Source organism: Microcebus murinus, chromosome 18 (assembly GCF_040939455.1).
Source record: "Microcebus murinus isolate Inina chromosome 18, M.murinus_Inina_mat1.0, whole genome shotgun sequence".
NCBI lineage: Eukaryota > Metazoa > Chordata > Mammalia > Primates > Cheirogaleidae > Microcebus > Microcebus murinus.
The window spans coordinates 3,583,075-3,608,193 of NC_134121.1; the positions used below are offsets into that span (position 1 = coordinate 3,583,075).

General features: G+C 38.0%; 1 protein-coding gene across 14 annotated transcripts in view; it reads left to right on the forward strand.

Moving 5' to 3' along the window:
• The first annotated feature begins 1,350 nt into the window (after positions 1–1,350).
• NCOR1 (nuclear receptor corepressor 1) overlaps positions 1,351–25,119 on the forward strand; it is a 159,346-nt gene continuing 135,577 nt past the window's right edge. For 13 of the 14 annotated variants that reach the window (XM_012737872.2, XM_075994019.1, XM_012737879.2 and 10 more), the window contains exons 1-2: positions 1,370–1,494; positions 19,222–19,399. In XM_012737872.2, the coding sequence (XP_012593326.1) occupies positions 19,292–19,399 (108 nt within the window). In that variant the 5' untranslated portion in view covers positions 1,370–1,494; positions 19,222–19,291. Of the gene's footprint in view, positions 1,495–19,221; positions 19,400–25,119 lie in introns of all 14 variants that reach the window. The other variant, XM_075994021.1, reaches the window with a different exon arrangement.

The window sequence follows — 25,119 nt, forward strand, 5'->3', positions numbered from 1 at the left end:
CCCAGCAAGCCTGCCTGCTCCTGACTCTTCGTTCATTCTGAGGAGTCCCAAACCCAGAAGCCCCAAGTCAGGACCGTCGCTACCACACACGCGAGACCGACCACTTCCCTGCTGGATAAGTGGCGCTGCGCCTGCGCACTAGGGAAGGCTGCCGCTGACCCTAATTCCGGCGAGAAAACTGCACCAGCTAACTTTGGGTTCCGCCTTTAAGTCCGTCCAGCCGACCTGCTCAGGAGGCTTCACGCTTTAGGGTTTCTGTTGTGGCTTAACCCAGAAGCCTCTCCTCACTTTATCGAGCTCTCTCCACTTTTTGAAGCATTGATATGTTGTGCCGACTTCGTTTCAGAGCTGATCCGAGCCCCATGTTCAGTTTTCCTAGTTCTACCTTACAGTACAATATGTTTAAAGGGAAGCGATTTAAAATAGGCTCTCAATTCTTGTAGGCAGAGTTCATTCCTCTTCTTCAACTCATCATTTTATAACTCATTTCTTAAAAATCAGGGTGTTTCTCCAAATCATACGATAGTCCGTTATCCGGATGACAGTTTTCCAAAACAGCCAGATACACCAAGTTTGTTTTTCCTTAATTTTGGGATGTGCAGTGTGGCTTTTCTAAAAGTACGCTGTTACAAGGAACCGTCCAGTCATTTCAATAAAAGAGTAAGGCTGAAGGTGCACTTCGTAGTAGCAAGGGCCACCGGCTCCTCTTGCAAGTTACTTTAGATTAAGGAGCGACATCGCATTTCAGTGAGGTTTTGGTGAGAATTACAGCCGGAGGCCTGGAAAGTATCTTGGGTCGGTCTACGTGCACCATTCCGACTCCCAGTCAGCCACGTGTGGACACAGCTTCCGTCCGCGCAGCCCAGGCCCGAGAGGGCCGCCGCCGTCATGCCGGGCCGCCCGACGCCCGTCCTTTTCCCACGCCAGGGGGAAGGCCCGAGCGCGCAGGAGCGGCCGGCTCCCGGTGGGCGCCCCAGCCCTGGGGCGCGACAGCAGCCGCGCCAGGTCTAGCTGGGCGCAGTGATGCCTGGGCCTGTCTCCTTCACTAAAAGTTGAGTAAAGCTGAACTGTAAAATGAGCCACAAAATTACTTTCTAATCTGGGTTTACTTCTTCAGTTTGACACGTGCATCAGAGGGGACTGCCGCCGCCTGGCCTGGGGGAGACAGGAGGGGATCAGGCGCGACGCCTCCCAGGAACTCGGCCGAGATAGGAGGGGCGCTCGGCCAGGAGAGGGAGTCGGTGTCCCAGCCCTCCGGAAGGAGGAGGAGCCGGCGCGGCGCCGCCTCAGCCGGGGCGCCCGGGCTGGGCGGAGGGAGAGGGGTTGAGTCAAGATGGCGGCTAAGGTGGCGAAACAGCAGTGGCGGCGGCGGCGGCTGGAGTGAGCGCCCAGCTTGCGGCGCCGAGCGAGGTCCTGGCGTGGGGTCGCGCGCCGGGGCTGCGTCCTGCCCCTCTGGTCCGGAGCGCGTCGGCTCCCGCGCTCCGCCAGCTCCCGGTGAGTAGGCCCCGGCGCCTACAGCCCCGGCCTCCGCGCCCCTGCTCATCCGAGGGCTCCCAGGGCTCCCGCCGCGGGGACGGCTTCTCGGCCGGGCGAGGGGCGCCGCAGGCCCGGCCAGGTCGGGACCGGTCCCAGCCGCCTGGCCTCTTCCCTCGGCGGCCCCGGCGAGGCGGGCGCTGCGGGGAGCTCAGGCCGGGCGAGGGGTAGCTTATGGAGTTTGGAGGAAGAATGGGCTGCGGCCGGGCCGGGCCGCCCCGAGGTGTCCGGAGCCGAGGGGGCGTGCGGAGCCCGCAGGGCCGGCCGACCGCGAGGGGCAGGCCCGGAGGTCCGGGGTGGGGCCGGCGCAGGTGGCGGGCCTGGGTCACCCTGAGGCGGAGCTGGTGGCCGACTGGGGAGTGTGGAAGGGGCCAGGGAGGGCGACAGCGATGGACAAGTGCCTGGAGAGCACACAAGCTCGCCTTTCTAACCGACCCGCTTGTGATGGGGCAGGGTGGGTAGTGGTGGAGACGGCAAGGATCCCAACCCTGTACCTTCCGCCGTCACTTGTTGGGGTTTTCACGTGGGAAGTCGGTGAGTGCGCTGCTTTTTGAGTAGAGAGGGATTTGAGAAGCTGTGGTTGAGAAATTGGCCTTACTAGAGAGGAGACGGAATTCTTCTAATAAATGGGATCAGGAATAGCTATTTATTAAAGGAGTGGATAGGAATAAATGATATTTATGAAAAGTATTTGCTCAGAAAGTGTCACTTTTCTTTTCTTGATAGTTGCATGCCTCGGTGGCTCTTCAGGAGAAGAGTTAGCCTTGGAGAGTAGTGGTACGGATAATTCAAATCTTTGGAATTAGTATATTCACCTGCATCAGACTTGCTTCCCTAGTTATATCCTAATTATATTGAAATGTACATTCCTTGTGTGCACCCTGCTGAGGCGGCGATGGGAGGCAGAACATGCCAGTGTGCAAAGAGCAACAGGCCTAGGATTTTAAAATCCTACAGAGATTCATTCATTCGCTCCACATACTTGATCAGTAGCTGCTGAGGCTGGGTCACTTCATGGTCCTAGGGATAACTGAAGAGTTGATGGCATTATTAAATTTTCGGTAGCTTTTTGAGAATGTTTTGATGTACCCCTTCTTAAAGGTGTTTATTGGATGAACCAACTTATACTAGCCTGGGCTTGGGAGCAGACCAATTTTAGAATCTTATTTAGACATGAGTAAAACTTACAGAAGAAATAACCACAACTTACTGGAGAGACAAATCTCTTTTTTTTTCTCATTCTGCATTTTATTTTCTCATTCTGTTAAAGCATAGTCTCCACTGTTTTGTTTTATTTTAACAAAACAGTTAAAATTTTTTAACTGTTTTATTTTAATATTTATAATACCTAGTTGCTTTGCCTTGCTTTAAGCACACTTGTTAATGGAAACAAGGCTTTTACATATGTATATATATCTACATATATAAAAAAATACACTACGAAGTGATTGCAGTACCAAAATAATCTTTTACAAAAGGCTGGCCATATATTGAACTACTCATAGAAAATATAATACAAAGAGTTTCGATTTTTGTATCTGTGACATGTTGGAAATGATCAACCTTTCTGTGTTTCAGTTTTGTCATCTCTAATACTAGGAAAATATTTGCTTTCCAACAGGGTTGGCCGTTGTGAACCTAAAGGGAGTTAATAGTTATGAAATTGTTTTAAACAGATAAAAGGGTTATGTTTCTGTGAGGTAGTAACAGCTCCCTCTGTGCTCCTGTGATGCTTTTTCTGCACATCTCTCACGGCACTTACACTTTCGACATTGTATTATAGTTATTTACTTATCTCTTCTTGAGAGCAAGATAGGCCCTTCTCTGATTTTCCTTATGTTTAAGGCATGGGGGTGGGGGTGGGGGGGGAGAGAGAGTGTGTGCGTGTATGCGTAGGTAGGATATTGACACTGTAAATTTTTGAATAAATGGGATTCTAATCAGAAAAACGTATGTACATTACAATTTATCAGAATACACCTGTTATCTGCTGTGACACATCTATAGCTGTGATTCTCTCCATGGCCTCTAGAGGAATGTATATTTTTAATTGGATGTCTTGCTGAATTTAAATAACATAGTAAAACTTAGTGTTTGTCCTGTCCTTGTAATTTTTTAAAAAAGCATGAAATGCTGGACATTAACTTATTTTTTAAATTTAATTAAGTAAAGGTTTGTCCAAGTTTAGATTATTCAAATTGTTTAAAATATTTAAGAAAAAAATTGTGAAGTGGTGAGACTTTCTTGCCATTGCTATCTGTTGTAGAAAGCAAAGGCCTTTGGATAGACCATACTAGGCTAATTTGTTACTCAGGTTTTTTGTGTGTTTGTTTTTGTTATTCAGTTTTAATTGTATCCTGCAGTCTATTTTAGTTTTTATTTCAAATTCTTACTGATGTCTGAGGATGATAGAGCTCATGCATAGTTACTTCCATCTGTTGTTTTACTTCAGATATTGGACTTTACTAGAATATGATATAAAGCAAATAGTAAAGGTTGATTAGAATTTATCACGTATAGCCTCATTTGTAGATTAGAGATTCGTGTATTGTTCACCAACTTGTTCAACCACTGTGAAGTGCTTTTTATGTTCAGGGCACATTGGTAAGTGCTAGACAGGTAAGTGCAGATCAGTCATATGCACAGATAAATGACTTTGCGGATTGTCTCAATTTTGTCCTTTTCGAGTTTGATGCAGAAAATACATGTAGATGGTTAAGGAAATGTTTCTTTTTCTGTCAGGACTTCTTAGGAGTATTGAAAACTAGGAAAAGCTTTTGTAGTGTAGCAATAACTATGTGGAACATCTATTCTTTATTTTGGTATCCTTGTGGTGATATATTTTCTTGAACATTTATACTGTTGTACCATGTTTTTCTATCCCAGGAGCTTATAGCTTATGTGGTCAAAATATAACCCACTTCTTTTTTTTTTTTGCTCTTTGCATTTGGAAGTCTGAGAATGTTCCTGTAGAGTTCTTCAGTTTGCTGCTTCCATGTGTGATGCTGTTACTTTTATTTAGCAGTGATCTCAAAAGAAAACTGGTTAAAATAAAATGCTAATTATTTATAGAATTATAGACTATAGAGTCAGATTATCTAGTCTTGTTTTTATTTTTGGATAAATTGATCACAAGTGAAGTGATCTGCCTAAGTTGTCGCAGCTGGGCAGGAGTTGAGACTGCAATCTTCTGACATCCAGTATAGTTTTCATCCCACACCATCACACAGGAGGTGGCGATTCAGTGTGATGTGGACACTTACTTAAAACAGAAACTGAAGTGAGTAGGGAATGAGAGATCACTTTGGATATTTACCTTAGGTATTGAATTTAAGATACTCCTTAACATTATATTTCTGCACTGAAAATATAGTTTGAAAAAATTGGTATTGATCTATATCAGTGATATGGTGATCACTGGGAATTATTTAGTTTGCTTAATTTTTATTAATTTTTAATCTGCTTTGATGGATATCTTCCTAAATAAAAATATCTTTGAGGTTTTCTGGACCTAGTGATACTTCATGGAATTTAAGTATTACAAGTGATGGAAATTTTATTATGCCAGTGGTTAGGTACCTCTGAGATTCAAACAAATAGGTTAAATTATTTTATAAATTAGCAGTTGCTTGTTTCACCTATTCTCAGACTTGTGGAATTTTTTTTTAAATATGAGGTGCTTCAATTGTTATATAAAAGCTTAGATAAATACCATGGATATGAAGTGTATACTTAATGTTATATTGAAAAGCTCATTTGTAGTATTAGTTTTTTACAGGTACTCATGCCATAAAATTTATTTTAAAGGGAGAGGCATATTCTCTTTCAGCTGATAATTTTCACATAAATACTGAAGCATGACATAGTTCTTTATTCTACTTGGGCTGTTAAATAATGTGCCTATTTTGTGTTGCATTATGATGAATTGGTTTTTTCTCATATTGTAGTCTTTTCTGAATGCTGTTTTCCTATATTACTCTTCCAAACTCTACTACATCTAAATACTGCCTATTTTTGAAGGGTTCGATCACACATCACTTCATCTGGGAAGTTTCCTTCTTATTCCTTCTTCACAGTATATATTTTTTGTTCTGGAAATTCTTGATGCTTTACCTGTGCTTTTATTATAACATTGTAGGTATTTACATGTCCATTCAGTCCCCTCTAGAACATAAGCCCTTTGTAGGGCACATCTGTATCTGAGTTATTTATTCTATTTAAATTTTTTTTTAAATTTATTTAATTTATTTTCTTTTAGAGCTAGGGTCTTCCTCTGTCACCCCGTACAGTGGCCCCGTCATACCTCACTGCAACCTTGACTGAGTAATTTTTAAAATTTTTCCCATTTCTCCACTCCCAGAATAACACCCTGCATCTATGAGTAGTAGATATTTGTGCAGTAGATATTTGTTAAATGAATAAAAAAGAGCCTAGCACTAGAGCTAATGTGATTGCTGTAGAATATATCTAATACACATGCTGCAACTTGATGCTGAATTGAAAATTGAAATTTTGGAAATTGAGAAACAGGTAGAAATTTTTACCAATGTCAGTGAAATAGCACGTCTGTAATCAGTGATTTATCAAAGCATTTCTTTAAAAATATTTCTGTCAGTTTACTGGGATTTTTGGGAGAAAGAGAAAGTAAACATGGGATTGGTTCATCGCAGACAACATTAATAGTTCCAGATAATATTAGAATGTATTAATTTTAATTTGTATTAATTTATATGCAGGGAATTTTGGATTATTTTCAGTCCTGGGAAAAAATTGTGAATTAGAAATATGGAATTGATAGGATTATAACAGAATTTAGAAATCCCTTTGAAAGGATAGTACTGACTAGATTTATGTCAAAAATTAAACCCTTAGGTAGATTAGTCAGGAGTGAGAGAAAAGTCAAGATTACCAAATTATTTTCATGCATCTGGCACTCTCTTCTTGACATTGTTACTGTCATACGTAGCTCAGATTCACTGCTCAAAGACATTTAGCTTTGCATCACTTTTGACTAAGTTCTTTGAATTCATGTTTGAATTATAATAACTTTTATGTATTTGGAATTAAATCAAAACTTGTGCTACCTAGGAGTTACAACCTAAAATACCCACACTGTAAACACACCTGACGTAGGAGTATATACTCTGTGGTGGGGTGGGGGGAGGAGAAGTCACTTTATATTCACACAAAATCATTTTAATACATGGAGGATATGTTTTAAAATCTTGTTTTTCGTTTGTTATAAGTAACACATTATTTTGTATATAAAGATAATAAAGGTACCACTTCCTAGATATAATCTAAAAATATTACATATTCTTCCATATTTGTTGTGTGTACAGTTTTATGTATTAGGGGATCATAATATACTATTCTTTTATATACTACTTTTCCAAGTTTGTGTATTTATTTCAGAGCTACTTCTATCATTAACAGCTACATATTAGGTTATTAAGTAGGAAATGTCTGATTTCCTTAAGTACCAAGTTTGACAGTTGATATCTCTGACATTTCACTTTGACACTTCCTGTTTTATTTTTATTGTGAAGGTACATCCCCAGTTTTTCAAGCCCATGTTTTGGCTTGTGATTATCTTTAATGTTTTTCTTTAGAGCAATTTTTGTGAAACCATGTATAAGTCAAAAATTGGTGGTATTTTCGAATATGAGTTCTATTGTGGAACCAATGCAGCACAGACAGCTTGAAATATCAACAAAGTGTTTGCGAAGGATGTGGCTAATGAACACACAGTACGTTGATGGTTTGGGAAGTTCTGTTCTGGTGATTTTAATCTTGAAAATGAGTCGTGTGGGTGACCTGAGACCAAGGAGGATAATGATGAGGTGAAAGCTGTAGTGGAAGCGAATCCATCTCATCCCACGCATGAGTTAGCAGCAAGGTTTGACGTTACTATTCCAACAATATTGGCCCATTTGAAACAAATGGGCAAGGTGAAGAAGCTGAGAAGCTGGATACATGTTTTTTTTTGAGATAGAGTTTCACTCTCTTGTCCAGGCTAGAGTGCCGTGGCGTCAGCCTAGCTCACAGCAACCTCAAACTCCGGGGCTCAAGCAGTCCTTCTGCCTCAGCCTCCCGAGTAGCTGGAACTACAGGCATGCGCCACCATGCCCGGCTAATTTTTTTTTGTGTATATATTTTTAGTTGTCCAATTAATTTCTTTCTATTTTTAGTAGAGACGGGGTCTCGCTCTTGCTCAGGCTGGTTTCGAACTCCTGACCTTGAGCAATCTGCCTGCCTCAGCCTTCCAGAGTGCTAGGATTACAGGCGTGAGCCACCTTGCCCAGCCGATACATGGGTTCTGAATGAATTAAATGAACATCAGAAGAGAAATTGTCTGGAAGCTTGCCTTTCTTTGCTGTCACTACATAAAGGTGAACTATTTCTACATCATATTGTTACATGTGATGAAAAATGGAGTCTTTTTGACAATTGTGTTTGGCACAGTGGTTGGATAAAGATGAAGTGCCAAAACACTGTCCAAAACCAAATAAATATTCATCAAAAAGAGCTGATGGTATCTGTTTGGTTGTCCAGCGCTGATATCCACTATAGCTTTGTGAACCCTGGTCAGTTGATTACAGCGGATGTCTACTGCAACCAGTTGGATGAAATGATGAGGATGGTTACAATTAAACAACTGAGATTGGTTAATAGAGACAGGCCAATCCTCTTGCAAGACCATGTCACAAAAAACAACAATGCTCAAACTGACTGTTCTGTTCAAACAGAACCTGGACTTGGAAACTCTTTGTCATCCACCGTATTCACCAGGCCTTGCACCAACTCACTACCACTTCCAGGCTTTGGACGACTTCTTGCAGGGGAAAATATTCAATTCTTAACAAGCTGTGGAAAACACCTTTAGTGATTTCATTGCCACTTACTCTCCAGGCTTCTCTGCTGCTGGCATAAACAGTCCACCATTAAGATGGCAAAACTGTGTCACTAGTTTAGGCAGATACTTTGATTGTACTGCTTCTTGTTTAAGATATAATAAACTACACTTTTAATTTGAAATTGGTCATTTTGCATTTAATGGCCTAATAGTATTTCACTTCTACCTGAAATTACCACAGTTTGTTCAATCAATTTATGGCCATTAGATTATTATTATTTTTTTTTGCCAGAAGAACAATGTTATAAACAATTACTTGTGTGTGTGTGTATGAATATTTACACATGTACATGTTTTTATTTTGTGTACTTGGGTGTGCAACTTTGTAGCACAGAGTCCTAGAAGTGGAGTTGCTGAATCAAAAGATGTGACTAATGTAGATTTGGTTGGATATTGACATATTTTCCTTCCAAAAGATGATTGTACCAATTTATACAGCCACCAACAGTGTATGGGTATACCCTGTACCCTGGCCAACACTGGATATTATAGTTAAAACATTTTGACAATTTAACACCCGAAAAAATGTGATTCTGATTAGCATTTTATCAGTCACTATTGAGATTGAACATTTTTTAATATTGGGAGAACTGTACTTCTTTTATAACTTGCCTACTTTTGTTCTTTGCTTATTTTTTGATGTTTTTTTTTTTAAAGATTGATTTGAAGAGTTTTTTACATATTAGGATATTCACTTGTTTCATATGTGTGTACATTCCCCCCTAGCTGTTTTTTTTTGTAGTGTTATGTAGTGATATATCTCCAATCCCAGCACTGTGCTGCTCTGTGACCTTGGGCATACCTTAACCTCTATGTGCCTTCAATTTCTTTATTTGTAAAATAGAGATAATGTAAATAACATTGATTATAGTGGCTGGCACATAGTAAATACTCAGATATTAGCTGTGATTGTTGTTAGTGTGTATATAGCTTCCGGGTTTCATGCTCTACTTAAAAAGACCTTCCTTACTCTAAAATTTAAAATATTCACCCATCTATTAAACTAGAAAAACAAAGTGAGGAATAATGTATAGCATGATACTGTTTTAGAGAAGAAAAATAATGTATACATATAGGTTATGTCTGAAAGCACGCCTGGTAGTGTTGGTTGTCATAGGAAGGAGAACTGAGTGAGAGGAAGACTTTGACTGTATACCTTTTTATCTTTTTAAAACAAGTTCTCAGATTTTAATACTTTTATGGTTTATTTTTTTCCTTTTCTTTCTTTTTCTTCTCCTTTTTAAAACTTCTAATTCTTTGATCCATCTCAAATTTATTAATATTTCCGGTGTAGGAAGTGAAGTAGATATTTTGGGGGATGTAATTGTGTATGAATTTCCTTCTAAATTTTCCCCCAAATGATTATTTGCCATTTAGTGAATCATCTATCTTTTGACCCACAATTTAGAGTTGCAACTTTTATCATTTACAAAATGTGTTTGGGACTGTTTCTGATCTGCCTTATTATTTTCTTTTGATCTCTTGTGTATTACCATACTCTTTAAGTTATCATTTGATAATCTTAATATAGGTAGGGTTAGTAACCTGTTCATTACTTTGTTTTTTTTCAGACTTTATGATTCTGGTCTGTGTATTCTTCCAGATGAACTTTAGAATCATTCTGTGAAATTCAAAAAGAAATCTTGTTGAGATTTTTATTGAATACTGAATATTGACTGGGAATACTGAAATCATAGGTTAATTTTTGGAAAATTGACATCTTCATGTATTTCCTGTCCTAAGTTCAAGTAGATTTTTATGTTCCTTAGTAGATTTAAATTTTGCTTTAAATAAATCCTGTATATTTCTTGTTTATTTCTTATTTAACAAATACCGTAGGGAATCAAATAGGGAGTTTATATTCTAGTGGGGGAAGATAGAATATAATCAAATAAAGCACAGTAATCTATTTCATATTATGATAAACTTATCAAGGAACAAAATGGGTGACATAATTGAGAGTAACTGGTGGGAGCTTGCATTATAGGGTGGTCGGAAAGGCTCTTCCAAGGAGTTGACATTGAACCTCAGTTCAAGTGTCATCTGAGACCTTAAGTCAGAGGAGGAGCAGCCACAGGAATGAGCCGGGAAGAGCATTCTAGGCTGAGAGTAAAGAAGGACAAAGGCCTGAGGGGAGGAGGGCTTGGCAGACTGTGGAGAAAGTGAAAGGAAGCTCGTGTTATTGGGGCCTACTGAACATTCTGGGGCATAAGCAGGCTAAACCCCATGGCTCATCATAAGTAGTTTGGATTTTATTTGTAGTGCATGGGAAGTCCATGGGGAACCTAAGCGGGAGAGTAACACGTTCTATTTTATGGTTTGAAAAGAACACTTGGCTTTGTGAGTGGAGAAAGTATTGAAGAGGGAAGTCCGGTTCGGAGTTTCTTGCAGCAAGAGATTAGGATGGTCTGATGGAGAGGCCTGGGAGGCCTTTGGGTGTATGCGGCAGGAAGAGGCCAGGAGACTTGCTATTGGAGTGGGCGTGTTTGAGAGCTAAGCACTGTGGGGAGCGGAACAGAGCTGGCCCCTGCTCTCACAGGTATCTAACGCTGTGTTTTTTGCCTCCATCCCCGATAGAACTCAGTAAACCTTATTTAAAGTGAAATGCTCTCTTCCTACCTACTTCATTTGGTGCATACCTTAGAATTAGTCTGTTCATTAGCCTTGTTTGAGTGTGCTCAGTAACCTGTAGTTGTCTCTGTTGGTGAAAGGGGAGGCAGCAGAACATGATCTTTACAATATTTGTCTCTGAGGTAGAAACAGTTAGCATGGGGAAGTTACTTAGCCTTAGAGACAGTGATGAAACCATACTTTAGGTGAGCTGCGTGCAAGTCTTAATACACTGCCTAGTACTAACAAGGGCTCAATAAATAGTATTTTTTAAAAATTATTCTCCTTAGATATTGTCATGTCTATTTAATTCAGGCCACGCATCTAAGGCTATACTTTTTCTGATCTCAATTCCTCTGTTCTTTTTAAGTTAATCAAGGAGGAAATTGGCAAGTAGTCATCCCTTTGGCTTTGACATGCACTTGTCCTTATAGTTGAATAAACAAGTGTTGTTCAGTTCAGAGAATCAGTTCACTGTAGCACATCTGTACCACAGAGTTCTCAGTCGGGTTATAATCTAGTATGCTGTCTTGGGAACTGTTCCTCTCTCACGTTGTATAGGGATAAAGCAGCAGCATCTTTAGGAGCGCACCACAACACGCGGCTAGTTTTTCTATTGTTAGTAGAGACAGCGTCTCATATTCTTGCTTAGGCTGGCCTCCAACTCTTGAGCTCAAGCGAACCTCCTGCCTCGGCCTCTCAGTGCTAGGATTACAGGCCTGAGCCACAGTGCCTGGCCTCATTCAAGAATTTTTTATTGAATGTGTGTACCCACAGATTTATCAAATAATTATGTCCTTATTAAAATATTTTCTTCAATATTATACTTTATTGGGGGTAGGCTAGTTTAACTTAAAAAGCCTTTTTTCTTTAGCTCCCATTTATCTGCCTTCTAAGTAAGAAGTCATAATGTCAAAAGAGGCTGCAGATAAAATGCCTTGCTAGTGGCATCCCTCCATAGTAGCTTTTTTTCGTTTAAACTACACTTGATCTTAGCCAAAAGGCCAAGAAGTAGTAGCTTTTTTTTCCCTTTAAGAATGCTTTAGTTTATTTTACAAGAGAAAATTTATTCTAGTATAGCACTGTTCTGATCTTGTACAAATTAAAGAATTCACTTAGATGATTCCTAGTCTCTCTCTCCAATGTCAGCTTTCTTTAAGTCATTCCTAGGATGGAGGGTTTTAGGTGGTTGGGCTGCCCAGGGGGTGGTCCTTCTTAGCCTCTCCTTGCCCAGCATACTTCTGAGGTTGAACTAGAGCTGGGCAGCTTAGTGGGAATTAATGTGACCTAACTTGCTTGAGTTTAGTAACTAATATTTTAGCATCTGCAATATCATAGACGCCATTCCCTTATCCCCTACTTTTGTATCAAAAGGTTTTATTATTTGATCAGTTAAAAAATAGAATCGCCTGTTTTGTAGGATCTTTTTCTGCTTTGGTAAAATGTGGGCTTTACCTCTATTGTGAGCTTTGGTGGATTCATTCTTGCTGATCGGAAGAGGCATCTGCAGTCTTGTCACGGTGAAGTATATTTTTAGCCTTTTTTCCAAGATAGCTTAGGCCATCTTGAAAACCTATCCAAGTACATTTTGGTTATGCAAAGATTGTAGGCCAAAAGCCAAGAGTTCCTGGTGAGAGGAGGATTAACTTTTTTTTTTCTAAACAAGATTACGTTTGAAAATTTGTTGTTGCAAAATCAGTTCCTGTTGAGTAAATTTGTGTGTGTGTTTATTTAATATGGGAAGATTCAAAAAGGAACTTAAATAGACCAATTTCATTTCTCTATATTTTATTGCCTGTTTGCAAGATATAGGAGGCTACTTCTAGGTTTATCTTTGGAATTCAGATATAAGTACTCTCATCTTATAATAATAACATCAGTTTTAGCATATTATTCCCATCCTAAATTATTATATATGTTGATGTTTATGATATGAAAAAGTTTTTAAAATCTTGACCAGGTTTCTTAAACAATTCACAGAATTTTTACATTTCATCAGTCAAGCATGTAACTACCCTGAGTTAATGAATTTTGGTGCTAAAAACTGGAATTATAATTTGGAACACTTACGGTACTCACTTCCCCTTCCACCTTATCTTTAAACCAGATTGTTTTATTTCAGTGGGTTTCAAACTGTACAGTGTTCTGTGGAGGTTTCTTGGTGAGCCAGGACAGCACTGAGGGGAGTAGGGGAGGTTGCAGGGGAGGCAGGAAAACACTGAAAAGATGGATTCTAGGTCCCCATTCGCACGGAATCAGAATATTTCTCCTTTGTACCTCTTAAACATTTGGCTTCCATGTAAGATGTCTGAGGAAAGAGTGCTGGTTAAAAAATAGTAGTGTCTCAACACTGTCGCTGTGTGTCTTGGATAGGTTTTAAGGAAGGAGGCTGTAGTGGTCTCCAGTTTGCAGTTCACATCAGGATGGAAGGGCTTGCTTTGACCCATAAATTTGTGTGCCACAGGGCTAAACTGCTGATTCTGCTAATGTTTTATTGTCTCCTTTGTTGGGCTGATAGTACTTTTAAATAATCCTGACTTTATTTTTTGAGATAATTAAGTTAAACTTCACTAAATCACATCACAAAACTAGGACATCATGAAGGATTACTGATAAAAGGGACAAATCACTTATATTTGAGTGACATTGAGTGCAGTTGTTGAACTCAGGACTCACAGTTGCAGAAAATTAAACAACCCATAAAAAACCCCTATCACATGGGTTGCTAATCATGTAGGCCCCTGTCAGAAATAATTTGGATGACCCTAGGCTAAGATCTTTCCTTTTGCCTCTCCATTAAAACAGACACATAGACACTGCCCCCCCGGCAGGCTGGACCCCAACTCCTGGGCTCAAGTAATCCTCTCACCTCAGCCTCCCTAGTAGCTGGGACTGCAGGCGTGTGTTACTGCACCCACCTTTCTTTACTTGGGATGTCTGAGTTGGGAGGAGAGCTTAGAGATCACTTAAGCATTTCTTATGATTGCCAATCAGAATAACTTAGAGGAAAACTTTTACAAAATATTTATATAGTGAAATACTCTATAGCAATAGAAAGAATCAGTAAGCTCTTTATGAACTCATGAGAATGAATGCTAAGATACATTTGAGTAATACAAGCAGTATATAGAAGAGTGTATATTTAGTATGCTGCCATTTATGTAGGGGAAAGATTGGGGTGTGGGTGTGTAGGATATTTCTAAAGGATGCTCTAGAAACTAGTAACTTTGGTTGCCTTATGGGAGGGTAGCTGGACAGCAGCTGGGTGAGAAGGAGATTTTTCATTTTATATTCTGTGGTACTTTTTAAAACTCTTGAGCCATCCATTTAATACTTATTTCCAGAAACATGAAAAAGCCCCCACCCCCCCACCTCCCTACCCCCTTACCCCCCACGTATTGGTTTTTCATCTTCCACCTGGAGCAAGTACAGGTATGTAGATGAGGGAGCACTCCCAAGGTGGTTTTTTTTTTTTTTTTTTTTTTTTTTTTTGAGACAGAGTCTCACTCTGTTGCCCAGGCTAGAGTGCCGTGGTGTCAGCCTAGCTCACAGCAACCTCAAACTCCTGGGCTCAAGCGATCCTCCTGCCTCAGCCTCCCAAGTAGCTGGGATTACAGGCGTGGACCACCATGCCTGGCTAATTTTTTCTATATATTTTTAGTTGGCCAATTAATTTCTTTCTATTCTTAGTAGAGACGGAGTCTCGCTCTTGTTCAGGCTGGTCTTGAACTCCTGACCTTGAGTGACCCACCCTTCTCAGCCTCCCAGAGTGCTAGGATTACAGAAGTGAGCCACCACACCCGGCCATGTTTGTCCAAACTATTTGTATATTACATAATACCAAATAAAATTTTAAAAGTTTTTTCTGTAAGTTTTATTTTAAAGTTAGATTGAATGACAATTCTCTAGAAAAGTTTATTTTCTAAATCTGTCTATGAAATTTATTGATTACAGTGGGGATTACTGGATTGAGTTGGCACACTGAATTGTTTTGAATTTGTTCTTTTCCCAAATCTTTTGATATGATGGAAACAAAATTTTACTAAGGAACACAAAATATTCGTTGGGTGGAGATTTTGTATCTGTAATTATGTATCTCTATATGTAATTATATGATTTTGTTTTGTATTTTAGAGACAAGGTCTTGCTCCATCACCCATACTGGAGTGCAGTGGTGTGATCATAGCTCACTGTAACTTTTAACTCCTGGGCTCAAGTGATCCTCTCCACTTGGCCTCTGGAATAGCTGGGACTGCAAGAACATGCTATCATGCCCAACTAATTTTTAAATTTGTTGTAGATACTGGGTCTCACTATGTTGCCCAGGCTGGTATCAAACTCCTGGCCTCAAGTGATCCTCCCACCTCAGCCTCCCAGAGTGCTTGGATTACAGCAGTTTTTATTTGAAGAAATAAAGTGTTACAGCTTATACCCCTTCCCTGTCATTGTTCCTTCCTTAGGTATAGCTATTATCCTTAAATATGTGAATTATAAATTAGTATTATTTTCTGTATTGCTAACACGTGAATATCATTCTGTAAATTCTCTACTTTTTGAGGTTTATCTTTTGAAACATGAAGCTCTAGTTAATGAAGCTCTCATTGTAACTGCTGTGTAGTATTTTATCATATGAATATACTGTAACTTATCCATTTTATTATTGATAGGAATTTAGGTTTTCCTCAAATTTTCCTATTGCAGTGCTGTAGTAAATACCTCGTGTAAGTAAGCCTGTGAGTTTCTCTGGGGTATATACCTGTGAGTGAAATTGTTGAGTTGTATTAGGATGGCATTTCAAACCTCTGCAGAAAGACAGACATGTTCCATAAGTGTTTTGTTGGGATAATTAACTATTAGTTAGGAAAGAAAATACAGCTAGATCCCTTTTTAGAAAACATATTAGGTGATTAAGGAGCTAAATATAAAAAAATTAAAACTTTAAAAAGTGTAAGAGGAATATGTAGAAGGATATTTTTATAATTTGGAGTGGAAAAGGGCTTTGAAGAGATAAAACAAATTATGGATTCTGGGACAAATATTTATAACAAAGGCAGGAAAGGGATTAAAATATACACAGAAGGAGAGAGAGATTTGAGCGATATCGCAAAGCCCCATGTGCTCTTCCCCACCTGTTCCTAGGGCTGACCTGTGTCCCTCTCTCCCTCCCTCCTTCACCCTCCTGGACTTGGCCAAATTTGCTTTTGCCTCCGGACTCTGCAGTGCCTTCTTCTGGAAGGCTCTGGTCTCTCCTAGGAGAGAAGAGGTGGATCTGTTTTGAAACATGTAGCTCTTCCTTCTCATCTCTCAAACTTCAGCACAAAAGTCACCTTAGAATATAGTTTATTACCCGAACTGGGACAATTTTTAGAATGAAATGGAGCATAATTAAGAATTGCACTGGGACAAGAAGTATAAACCGGGACAATCAGGGATTCACAACTTATGATCATCCTAGCTGTGATTTTGCTACTCACCCCACCCCCTCATTCCTGTCTCCTCTTCGCCAGTCCTGTTGACTTATTACCTTATTTTATTTATAGCACTTTATCCTGTTATTTCACGATTATTTATTGTCTACGTCCCTTCACAGTAAGCATATCTTGGTCTCCCTTGTGTGCCAGTGTTTAGAACAGTGTTGGTACATAGTAGTGTACTGCTCAGTATTTGTGGACTGTGTAACATTTCTACCTTTGGTCTTAAAACCCTATTGTGGGCCGGGCGCGGTGGCTCACGCCTGTAATCCTAGCACTCTAGGAGGCCGAGGCAGGCGTATTGCTCGACGTCAGGAGTTCAAAACCAGCCTGAGCAAGAGCGAGACCCCGTCTCTACTATCAATAGAAAGAAATTAATTGGCCAACTAATATATATAGAAAAAATTAGCTGGGCATGGTGGCGCATGCCTGTAATCCCAGCTACTCGGGACGCTGAGGCAGGAGGATCACTTGAGCCCAGGAGTTTGAGGTTGCTGTGAGCCAGGCTGACGCCACGGCACTCACTCTAGCCTGGGCAACAAAGCGAGACTCTCTCTCAAAAAAAAAAAAAACCCTATTGTGAATATATGACAAACACATGAAAACTTGACTAGTAATGATGTATATGAATTATGTTTTTAAAAACAAAATTTCTCATTTATATGGACTTTCCCATTAGCTGAACTTCTTTAAAAAAACATAATTTTCTTAAAGTCATGTACTGGATATTTAGGACAATTCCTTGAGAAGCATTCTCAGTCTTTTATCTTTGGGTATCTGTATTGAGCAAAGAGATGAATTCCTAACAGTGGAATTGCTGTGGGAGAGGGTGTGTGTGGTTTTAAGGCTTAGGTGTATATTGGCATTCGTCAGAAAACAATTTGCACCAGTTTACATATAAACGGTAATGCGTAGAATGCCTGTTTTTCCAAACCCTCATCAGCACTAGGCATTAGTTTTTAATATTTTGCCAGTTTGTGAAAAATGATTTTGTTTTGCTTTTTTGTGATTATTTATGAAATTGGCTTACTTCATTTTTTTGTTAATCCCATGTTCCTGTTATGCCCTATTTTTCTGTTGGGATAATTTTTTTTCTTATTGATTAGTAAGATATATATTTATATTGGATATATCAAAATTTTGCCATTGCACTTTTTCTAGTTTGTGGTTGCCTTTTTTAAATTTTAATTTTTTAATTATTATTGGTACATAATAGTTGTATATATTTATAGGATACATGTGATATTTTGATACAGGCATACAATGTGTATTAATTAAATCAGGGTGATTGGAGTATCTATCACCTCTAGCATTTGAGGTGTCTTTGTAGTAACTTTGTTGTGCTATCAAATATTGTTCATTCTAACTAACTATATTTTTACATCCCTTAACTATCCCCACTTTATCACCCCCTTCCTGCTACCCTTCCTGCCCTGTGGTATCCATTTTACTCTGTCTCTATGAGATCAGTTGTTTTACTATTTATTTCCAACATTTGTGAGACCACGCGAGATTTGTCTTTCTGTGCTTGGCTTATTTCACTTAATGTAATGTTCTCCAGTCCCATCTGTTGTTGCAAATGCAGGATTTCATTCTTTTTTATGGCCATATAATATTTCATTGTGTATATGTACCACAATTTCTTTATCCGTTGATGGATAGTGGTTTGCCTTTTTAAGATGTCTTTGCTGTAAAGAAAAATAAAAAAATATATAGTTTATGAGTTAAAGATATCTTATTTGTGTTTTTGAGGTTGTACTTATGATATCTTTATTCCTAATTTACATATGTATGTCAGGGATTTTGTAAGTACTGCAAATGTTACTTGATCTTTTAAAGCACTTCAGATTGGAAATCACTTTGAGAATATTAGTGTTCTAAATTTCCTTGCTTTAAAATAAGAGTTAAGGAGCAAATCAAAGGGGAACAAAGCAAATGGTAATTTCTGCAATTACCAGAGAGCCTTCTAGGGGGAAAATTTAGGACAGAAACCAAAGACTTACTGATGCAGTAACTCTCTGATACTGTATTTCAGCAAAAGATGTTATTTACCTTTAAGATAAAGTGCTGCTAGTTAAACCATAAAATGCCATTGATTGTAGGATTCATATTGACTTTAATGTTGTTAAGGGATGAACACGATATTTCCTCTGCCACAAATGCTTACCTTATAAATACTCTTGCATTTTTCTTACAATTTATTTATTTATTTTTTTTTTGCAGTGATGGGGACTTGCTGTGTTGCCAGGCTGGTCTTGATCTCTTGGGCTCAAGTGATCCTCCTGCCTAGCCCTCCCAAAGTGCTAGGATTATAGGCATCACCTACTGTGCCTGGCCTACAATTGACTTTTTCACAATCATAAAATTTAGAACCATGTGTCTTTTGTTTTTATAATACATTTATTTAATACTTACTGAATAGCTGCTGTGTGCCAGGTCCTGTGCTAAGATTTTATATTCATATGTTTTACTTTATATAGCTAATTATATTTATCATATATTAAAGACCCCTTTTTAAGCATAAAGGAGGTGACTCATGTTTTTTGAACCTCTAACTTATATTTATTAAATAGGTGACTAAAAGCTGTTACTCGTCATTGTGGTTTTATTTATGTAGCTATAGTTATAATTTATTAGAAGTATACTTGGTGGTTTAGTTCTTACGCATTCTATGTTTTCTTGCCTGTTTAGGTGGTTTTCTAGAAACATGATTGTTTGTTGGACTTGATCTCACAGCCTGGTGAGGACTTCTCCACTGATAATGTCAAGTTCGGGTTATCCTCCCAACCAAGGAGCATTTAGCACAGAACAAAGTCGTTACCCTCCCCATTCTGTCCAGTATACTTTTCCCAACACCCGCCACCAGCAGGTAAGGAACAGGTGGTATGCAATCGTGTATGTACTTTGTGTTTTTCTTTACTTTTCCTATTCAATACATTTGTTGGTGAGAAACCAAATACATTTTTTTTTTAATGACAAGAACCATTTTCAAAGATGAGGAAGCAGAGGTTGGGAGTTAATTATCCCTGTCTTCTTACTATGGTTTTATGCTAGGTGATTGAATGTGTCTTTGCTTTTGATTGTAGGAGTTGTTGATAAATAGAAAAGTATCAGTTGCCTAGAGTTTCTGGGTTAAGACCTATGTTTATATTCCAAATTCTGGTTGAGTTTTAAGCTGGCCAGATAACTTGATCTCTCTTGAGTGGTGGCCAGCATAAAAGCTTCTGCCATTTTGAGATTTGCAGGTATGGTAGGAAGAGTTGTATGATTGATTTACCTTGTGAAAAATAAAATATGAGATGAAATGGTCAGCTCAGAGTGAACCAGGGGTAGGAGTGTAAGAGGTTTTAAGAAAATAGGAAAGGAAGGAATGAAAAATGGTCATCTCAGAGAATAAACAAGCAGATTTTTCAGCAAAATACAGTTGAGTACTACTGGATGCTACTGAGGACTCGCCTGAGTGTGGTAATTACACAGTGAGAATGGACAGCCTTACATTGTTCCTATGTAGGGTAACATTTTCCCCACCGTTAAGTATAATGTTAGTTGCATGTTTTTGTTGATGCTTATTTTTTGGTTGAAGAAGTTGCTTTCTGTACCTAGTTTGAGAATTTTTATCATGATTGAGTGTTGAATATTGCTTGTGGGGCCTCCCTACACCAATATTCATCTGATTACTAATTTTCTAGACTGTTGTTGCTGCTTTTTAAAAAATCAACTTTGTAGTTTAGTTTATAATAAAATGCACTCATTGTATGTTGTAACAAATTTTGACAAACTTGCATACCCACAAAACCCTTACTAAAATGAAGATAAAGAACAGTTATATCACCCTAGAAAGTTCCTTGGTACCCTACCTAGATCGGTCTTCCCCACTTCCTATTAACCTCAGCTCCCAGGAAACCACTGATCTACTTTGTCATAATTGATTGTATTTGTTTGAATTTCAGGTGAACTCTTGTCTGTGGCCTCTTTTGCTTCCCATAATATTTCTGAAATTTATCTATGCCTGTATGTTCATTCCTTTTTATTGCTGGGTATGGATATACCACAATTTGTTTATCCAATTATCTGTTCCAATTTTTTTTATTATTAATGGAATTATTTTGAAAACATGTATCTATATGTTATATCTAGATTATTTAAAGAAGTATTGCCTTATTTTCTTAACAGTTTCCTTTGGAGAGCATATGTGTTTACTTTTTATCAGGTTCAATTATTTTTGTATTTTATATTAATATTTTGTGTTTTTTATGTCATTACTAAGGAGTTTTTGCCAAACTCAAGGTCACTAAGATTTTCACCTATGTTTTCTTCTCTAAGTTTTATAATGTAAGGTTTTACATTTAGGTCTATGATCCATTTTTGAATTAAATTTTCTTATGTGATGTGAGATAAGGGTTGAGGTTTAGCTTTCGTAGGATTGGTATTTTTTTCTTCTTTAGATCCTTGATAGAATTTATCAGCGATGTCATTGGGCCTAGAATTTTCTTTGTGGAAAGAGTTTAAATTATGAACTCAAGTTTTGGTTTTTGTTTTTAGACATAGTTACCCAGGGTGGAATGCAGTGGCATGATTATAGCTCACTGTAACCTCGGACTCCTGGGCTCAGGTAATCCTCAGGACCCCACCCCACCCCTGACTAGTGGGGCTACAGGTGCTATATCCAGCTATAAGTCCAGTTGGGTGAGTTTTATTGTTGAAGGTATCAGATTTATTGACATAAATTGTCACAGCATTCCCTCATTGTTTTCATGTCTTTGAGATGTGTTGCGATGTTCTTCCGCATGTTGACAATAAGTGTTTTATTCCTTTTTAATGAGTCAATCTAGAGGTTTATCAACTTGGTAGATTCTTTTCTTCGAAGAGCTAGCTTTGGCTTCAATGATATTCACTATTTTTTTTTTTTCTATTTCACTGATTTCTGCTCTTTATTTTCTTTCGTCTATACTTGCATACATATATACCATTTCTTACATCCTTCATTCCTTTACATATATTCAAGTTTCCTTCTGATATCATTATATTTTCACCTGGAGAACTTCATTTCTCTTGGTACAGGATGCTTGGCAATGAATTCTCTCAGCTTTTGATTGCCTGGAAAAGTTTTTATTTCAACTTTATTTTTGAAGACTATTTTCAGTCGATATAGAACTAATATCACAGTTATTTTCAGCACTGAAATGAAAGATGTCATTTCATTGTGTTTTGATTGTGTGTTTTCTGACTAGAAGCTCATGGTTATTCTTATCTTAGTTCATTTATATATAAAATATATTTCCCCCCCTCTGGTTACTTTTAAGATTTTTCTCTTTGTCACTGTTTTTCCACTCCTTGATTATTTAATATTATGTACCCTTTTGTGCTTTGGCATTCACCAAGCTTCTTGATTCTGTGGATTTATAATTTTCATAAAATTTGGGCAGTCTGGGGCCATGATTTCTTCAAATATTCTTTCTGTCTCCTCTCTCCCTAATTTCCATCTGGGACAACAGTTACTCACATTCCATCTTACCCTACAGCTCAATGGTCCTCTCTTGCTCCTGCCCCCCCCCACCCTGCCTTTTTTTTTTTTTTTTTTTTAAATTCATTAGCTTCATTTTGCTATGGATTTATGGTCAGTGATCTTTTCTCATGTTTTCAACCTTGTATAAATTTCATCCAGTGATGTTTTCATTGCAGATACTGGATTTTTCATTTTTGATTTGAATATGAACATTGTGAATTTTATACTTTTTAAGTGCTGGCTTTTATTGTATTTCTATAAAGAGAGTTGGATTCCCCTGGTAGGCAGTTGAGTTACTTTTGAGGCTTGTTTTTCAACTCTTATGGCAAATCTAGAGTAGTCTTTATTCTAAGTCTGATTTATCTCCCACTTCTGAGCTTGTTTCTTCTGGGGTATCTACCAGGTGTCCCGAATATTCAGTGAGGTTTCTTCACTCTTGCTGAAGGAAATTTGAATGAGTTCTGGCCCTGAGTGAGCTGCTGGAATTGTTTGCTTCGGTGTTCCCTCTAATTGTTCTTCTTCCAGAAGTTATTCTTAGCCCAGCCTGTGACTTTTGTTGTCTGTTTGCTTCTATTCGGTGTTGCTGATGAGAAGTCTACTTTTATTATGGTCCTTATTACTTTGTAGGAAACCTATTTTTTATTTCTTGGCACTTATGATAAAGTTTTTGCTTTATCCTTGATTTTCAAAATTTTTTTGTGTGTCCAGTGTGGATTTATTTTTAAAATATATCCTGCTTTTCCCTTAGGCCCTTTTAGATCTGAGGATTATGTCTTTCTTAACTTCTGAGAAATGCTGTTCAGTTATTTCTTAGAATATTATCTCTCACCTGTGGATGTTGGATGTTGAACTTTTGACTCTAGCTTCCATTTTTAACTTTGCTTCTGTAGTTTCTATATCTTTGTGCTCTACTGTGTTTTGAGAGAATTCCCCAGTTCTGTCTTAGCTTTCATTTGCCTGCTGTGTATGTTCAACTATTGTTTAATTTCGATTATTAAGTTTTAGATTTCTTCGATTGCTATTTGATTCTTGAGGGTATTAATACTCTTGTGTCCTTTTGTATTTTTATTTAATGTTATCTGTTTCCTTGGATGTAAATTCTTTTTGTTTTTGCGTGTTTTAAAAAATTTGAAATGGTTTTATTGTTTTGTCCTCAGTGTTTTGTTTTTCTTTGTTATGTTTTCAACTTTGTATCTGAGATTTCTTCTTAGAATATCTGTGAATCATGTTTCACTGTTACTGTTATCTATGTGTAGAAAAGGGCTCTGGACTCTTTTTTTTTTCTTAATTTATTTTTCTAATTATCCTTTCTTTTTATTTTTTATGTTTTAAGCATTTTGAAAATTTCTAAGAATTAAGGGAGTACAAATATTTTTATTACATGGATATTTTGTATAATGCATAAGTCAGGGCCCATCACCAGAATAGTGTTCATTGTACCCAGTGGGTAAATTTTTATCCCTCACCCACCCTCGCACCCTCCCCCTTTCTTGGTTTCTCATGTACTTTATATCATTTTGTGTGTACATGTTGTTTATTTCCCACTTGTTAGAATATATGGTGTTTGGTTTTCCATTCCTGAGATACTTCACTTAGGATAATGGTCCAAGTTGTTGCAAATGACATTATTTCATTACTTTTTATGGCTGAGTGGTATTCCGTGGGGTGTGTGTGTGTATGTGTGTGTATACACACATACACACACACACATACACACCATATTTTGTTTAGCCACTCATGAATTGAAGGGCACTTAGGTTGACTCCCTGTCTTTGCAATTGTGAATTATGCTGTGATAAACATTTGGGTACAAGTGTCTTTTTGATAAAATGACTTCATTTCCTTTGGGTAGGTACTCAGCAGTGGGATTGCTGGATTGAATGGTAGATCCACATTTATTTCTTTGTGGAATCTCCATACTGTTTTCCATAGAGGCTGTACTAATTTGAGGTCCCACCAAGAGTGTATAAGTATTCTTTTATCTCTGCATACACACCAATGTCTATTGTTTTTGACTTTTTAGTAATGGCCATTCCAATAGGGGTAAGGTGGTATCTCATTGTAGTTTTAATTTGAATTTCTCTAAGGATTCGTGATGTTGAGCATTCTTTCATGTTTGTTGGCTATTTGTCTATCTTCTTTAGAAAGACTTTTATTCATGTCTTTTGCTTACTTTTTGATGGGGTTGTTTTTTCTTGCTGATTTGTTTGAGGTCTTTGTAGATTCTGGGTATCAGTCCTTTGCTGGATGTATAGCTTTAGGAATATTTTCTCCCGTTATGTAGGTTGTCTATTCATTCTGTTGATTATTTCCTTTGCTGTGCAGAAGCGTTTTAACTTAAGTCCCATTTATTTTTGTTGTTGCTATATTTGCCTTTCGGGTTTTAGTCATAAATTCTTTGCCTAGGCTGATGTCTGAAAGAGTTTTTCCTATGTTTTTGTCAAGAATTGTTATGGTTTCATGTGTTACATTTAAGTCTTTAATCCATCTTGAATTAATTTTCAGATATAGTGAGAGATAGAAGTTCTGTTTCATTTCTTCTGCATGAGGCTATTCAATTTTCCCAGCACTATTTATTGAATAGGGCTTCTTTTCCCCACTGTCTGCTTTGTCGAAGATCAGTTGGTTGTAGGTAGGTGGTTTTATTTCTGGGTTCTGTTCCACTGGTCTACATCCCTACTTTTATTACCAGTATCATGCTGTTTTGGTTACTATGGTTTATAGTATAATTTGAAGTCAGGTAATGTGATGCCTTCAGATTTGTTCATTTTACTTAAGATTTCTTTGGCTGTTTGGGCCCTGTTTTGGTTTCAAATGGAGCTTAGGGTTTTTTTTCCAGATCTGTGAAATATGATGCTGGTATTTTGATAGGAATTGAGTTGAATCTGTAAATCACTTTGGGCAGAATGGACATTTTAATGATGTTGACTCTACCAATCCAGGAGCAGGGGATGTTTTTCTATTTGTTTATGTCATCTGCAATTTCTTTGATCAGTGTTTTGTATTATAGTTCTCATTGTAGAGATCTTTAACCTCCTTTGTTAAGTATATCCCTAGGTATTTTATTTTCTTTGGACCTCCAT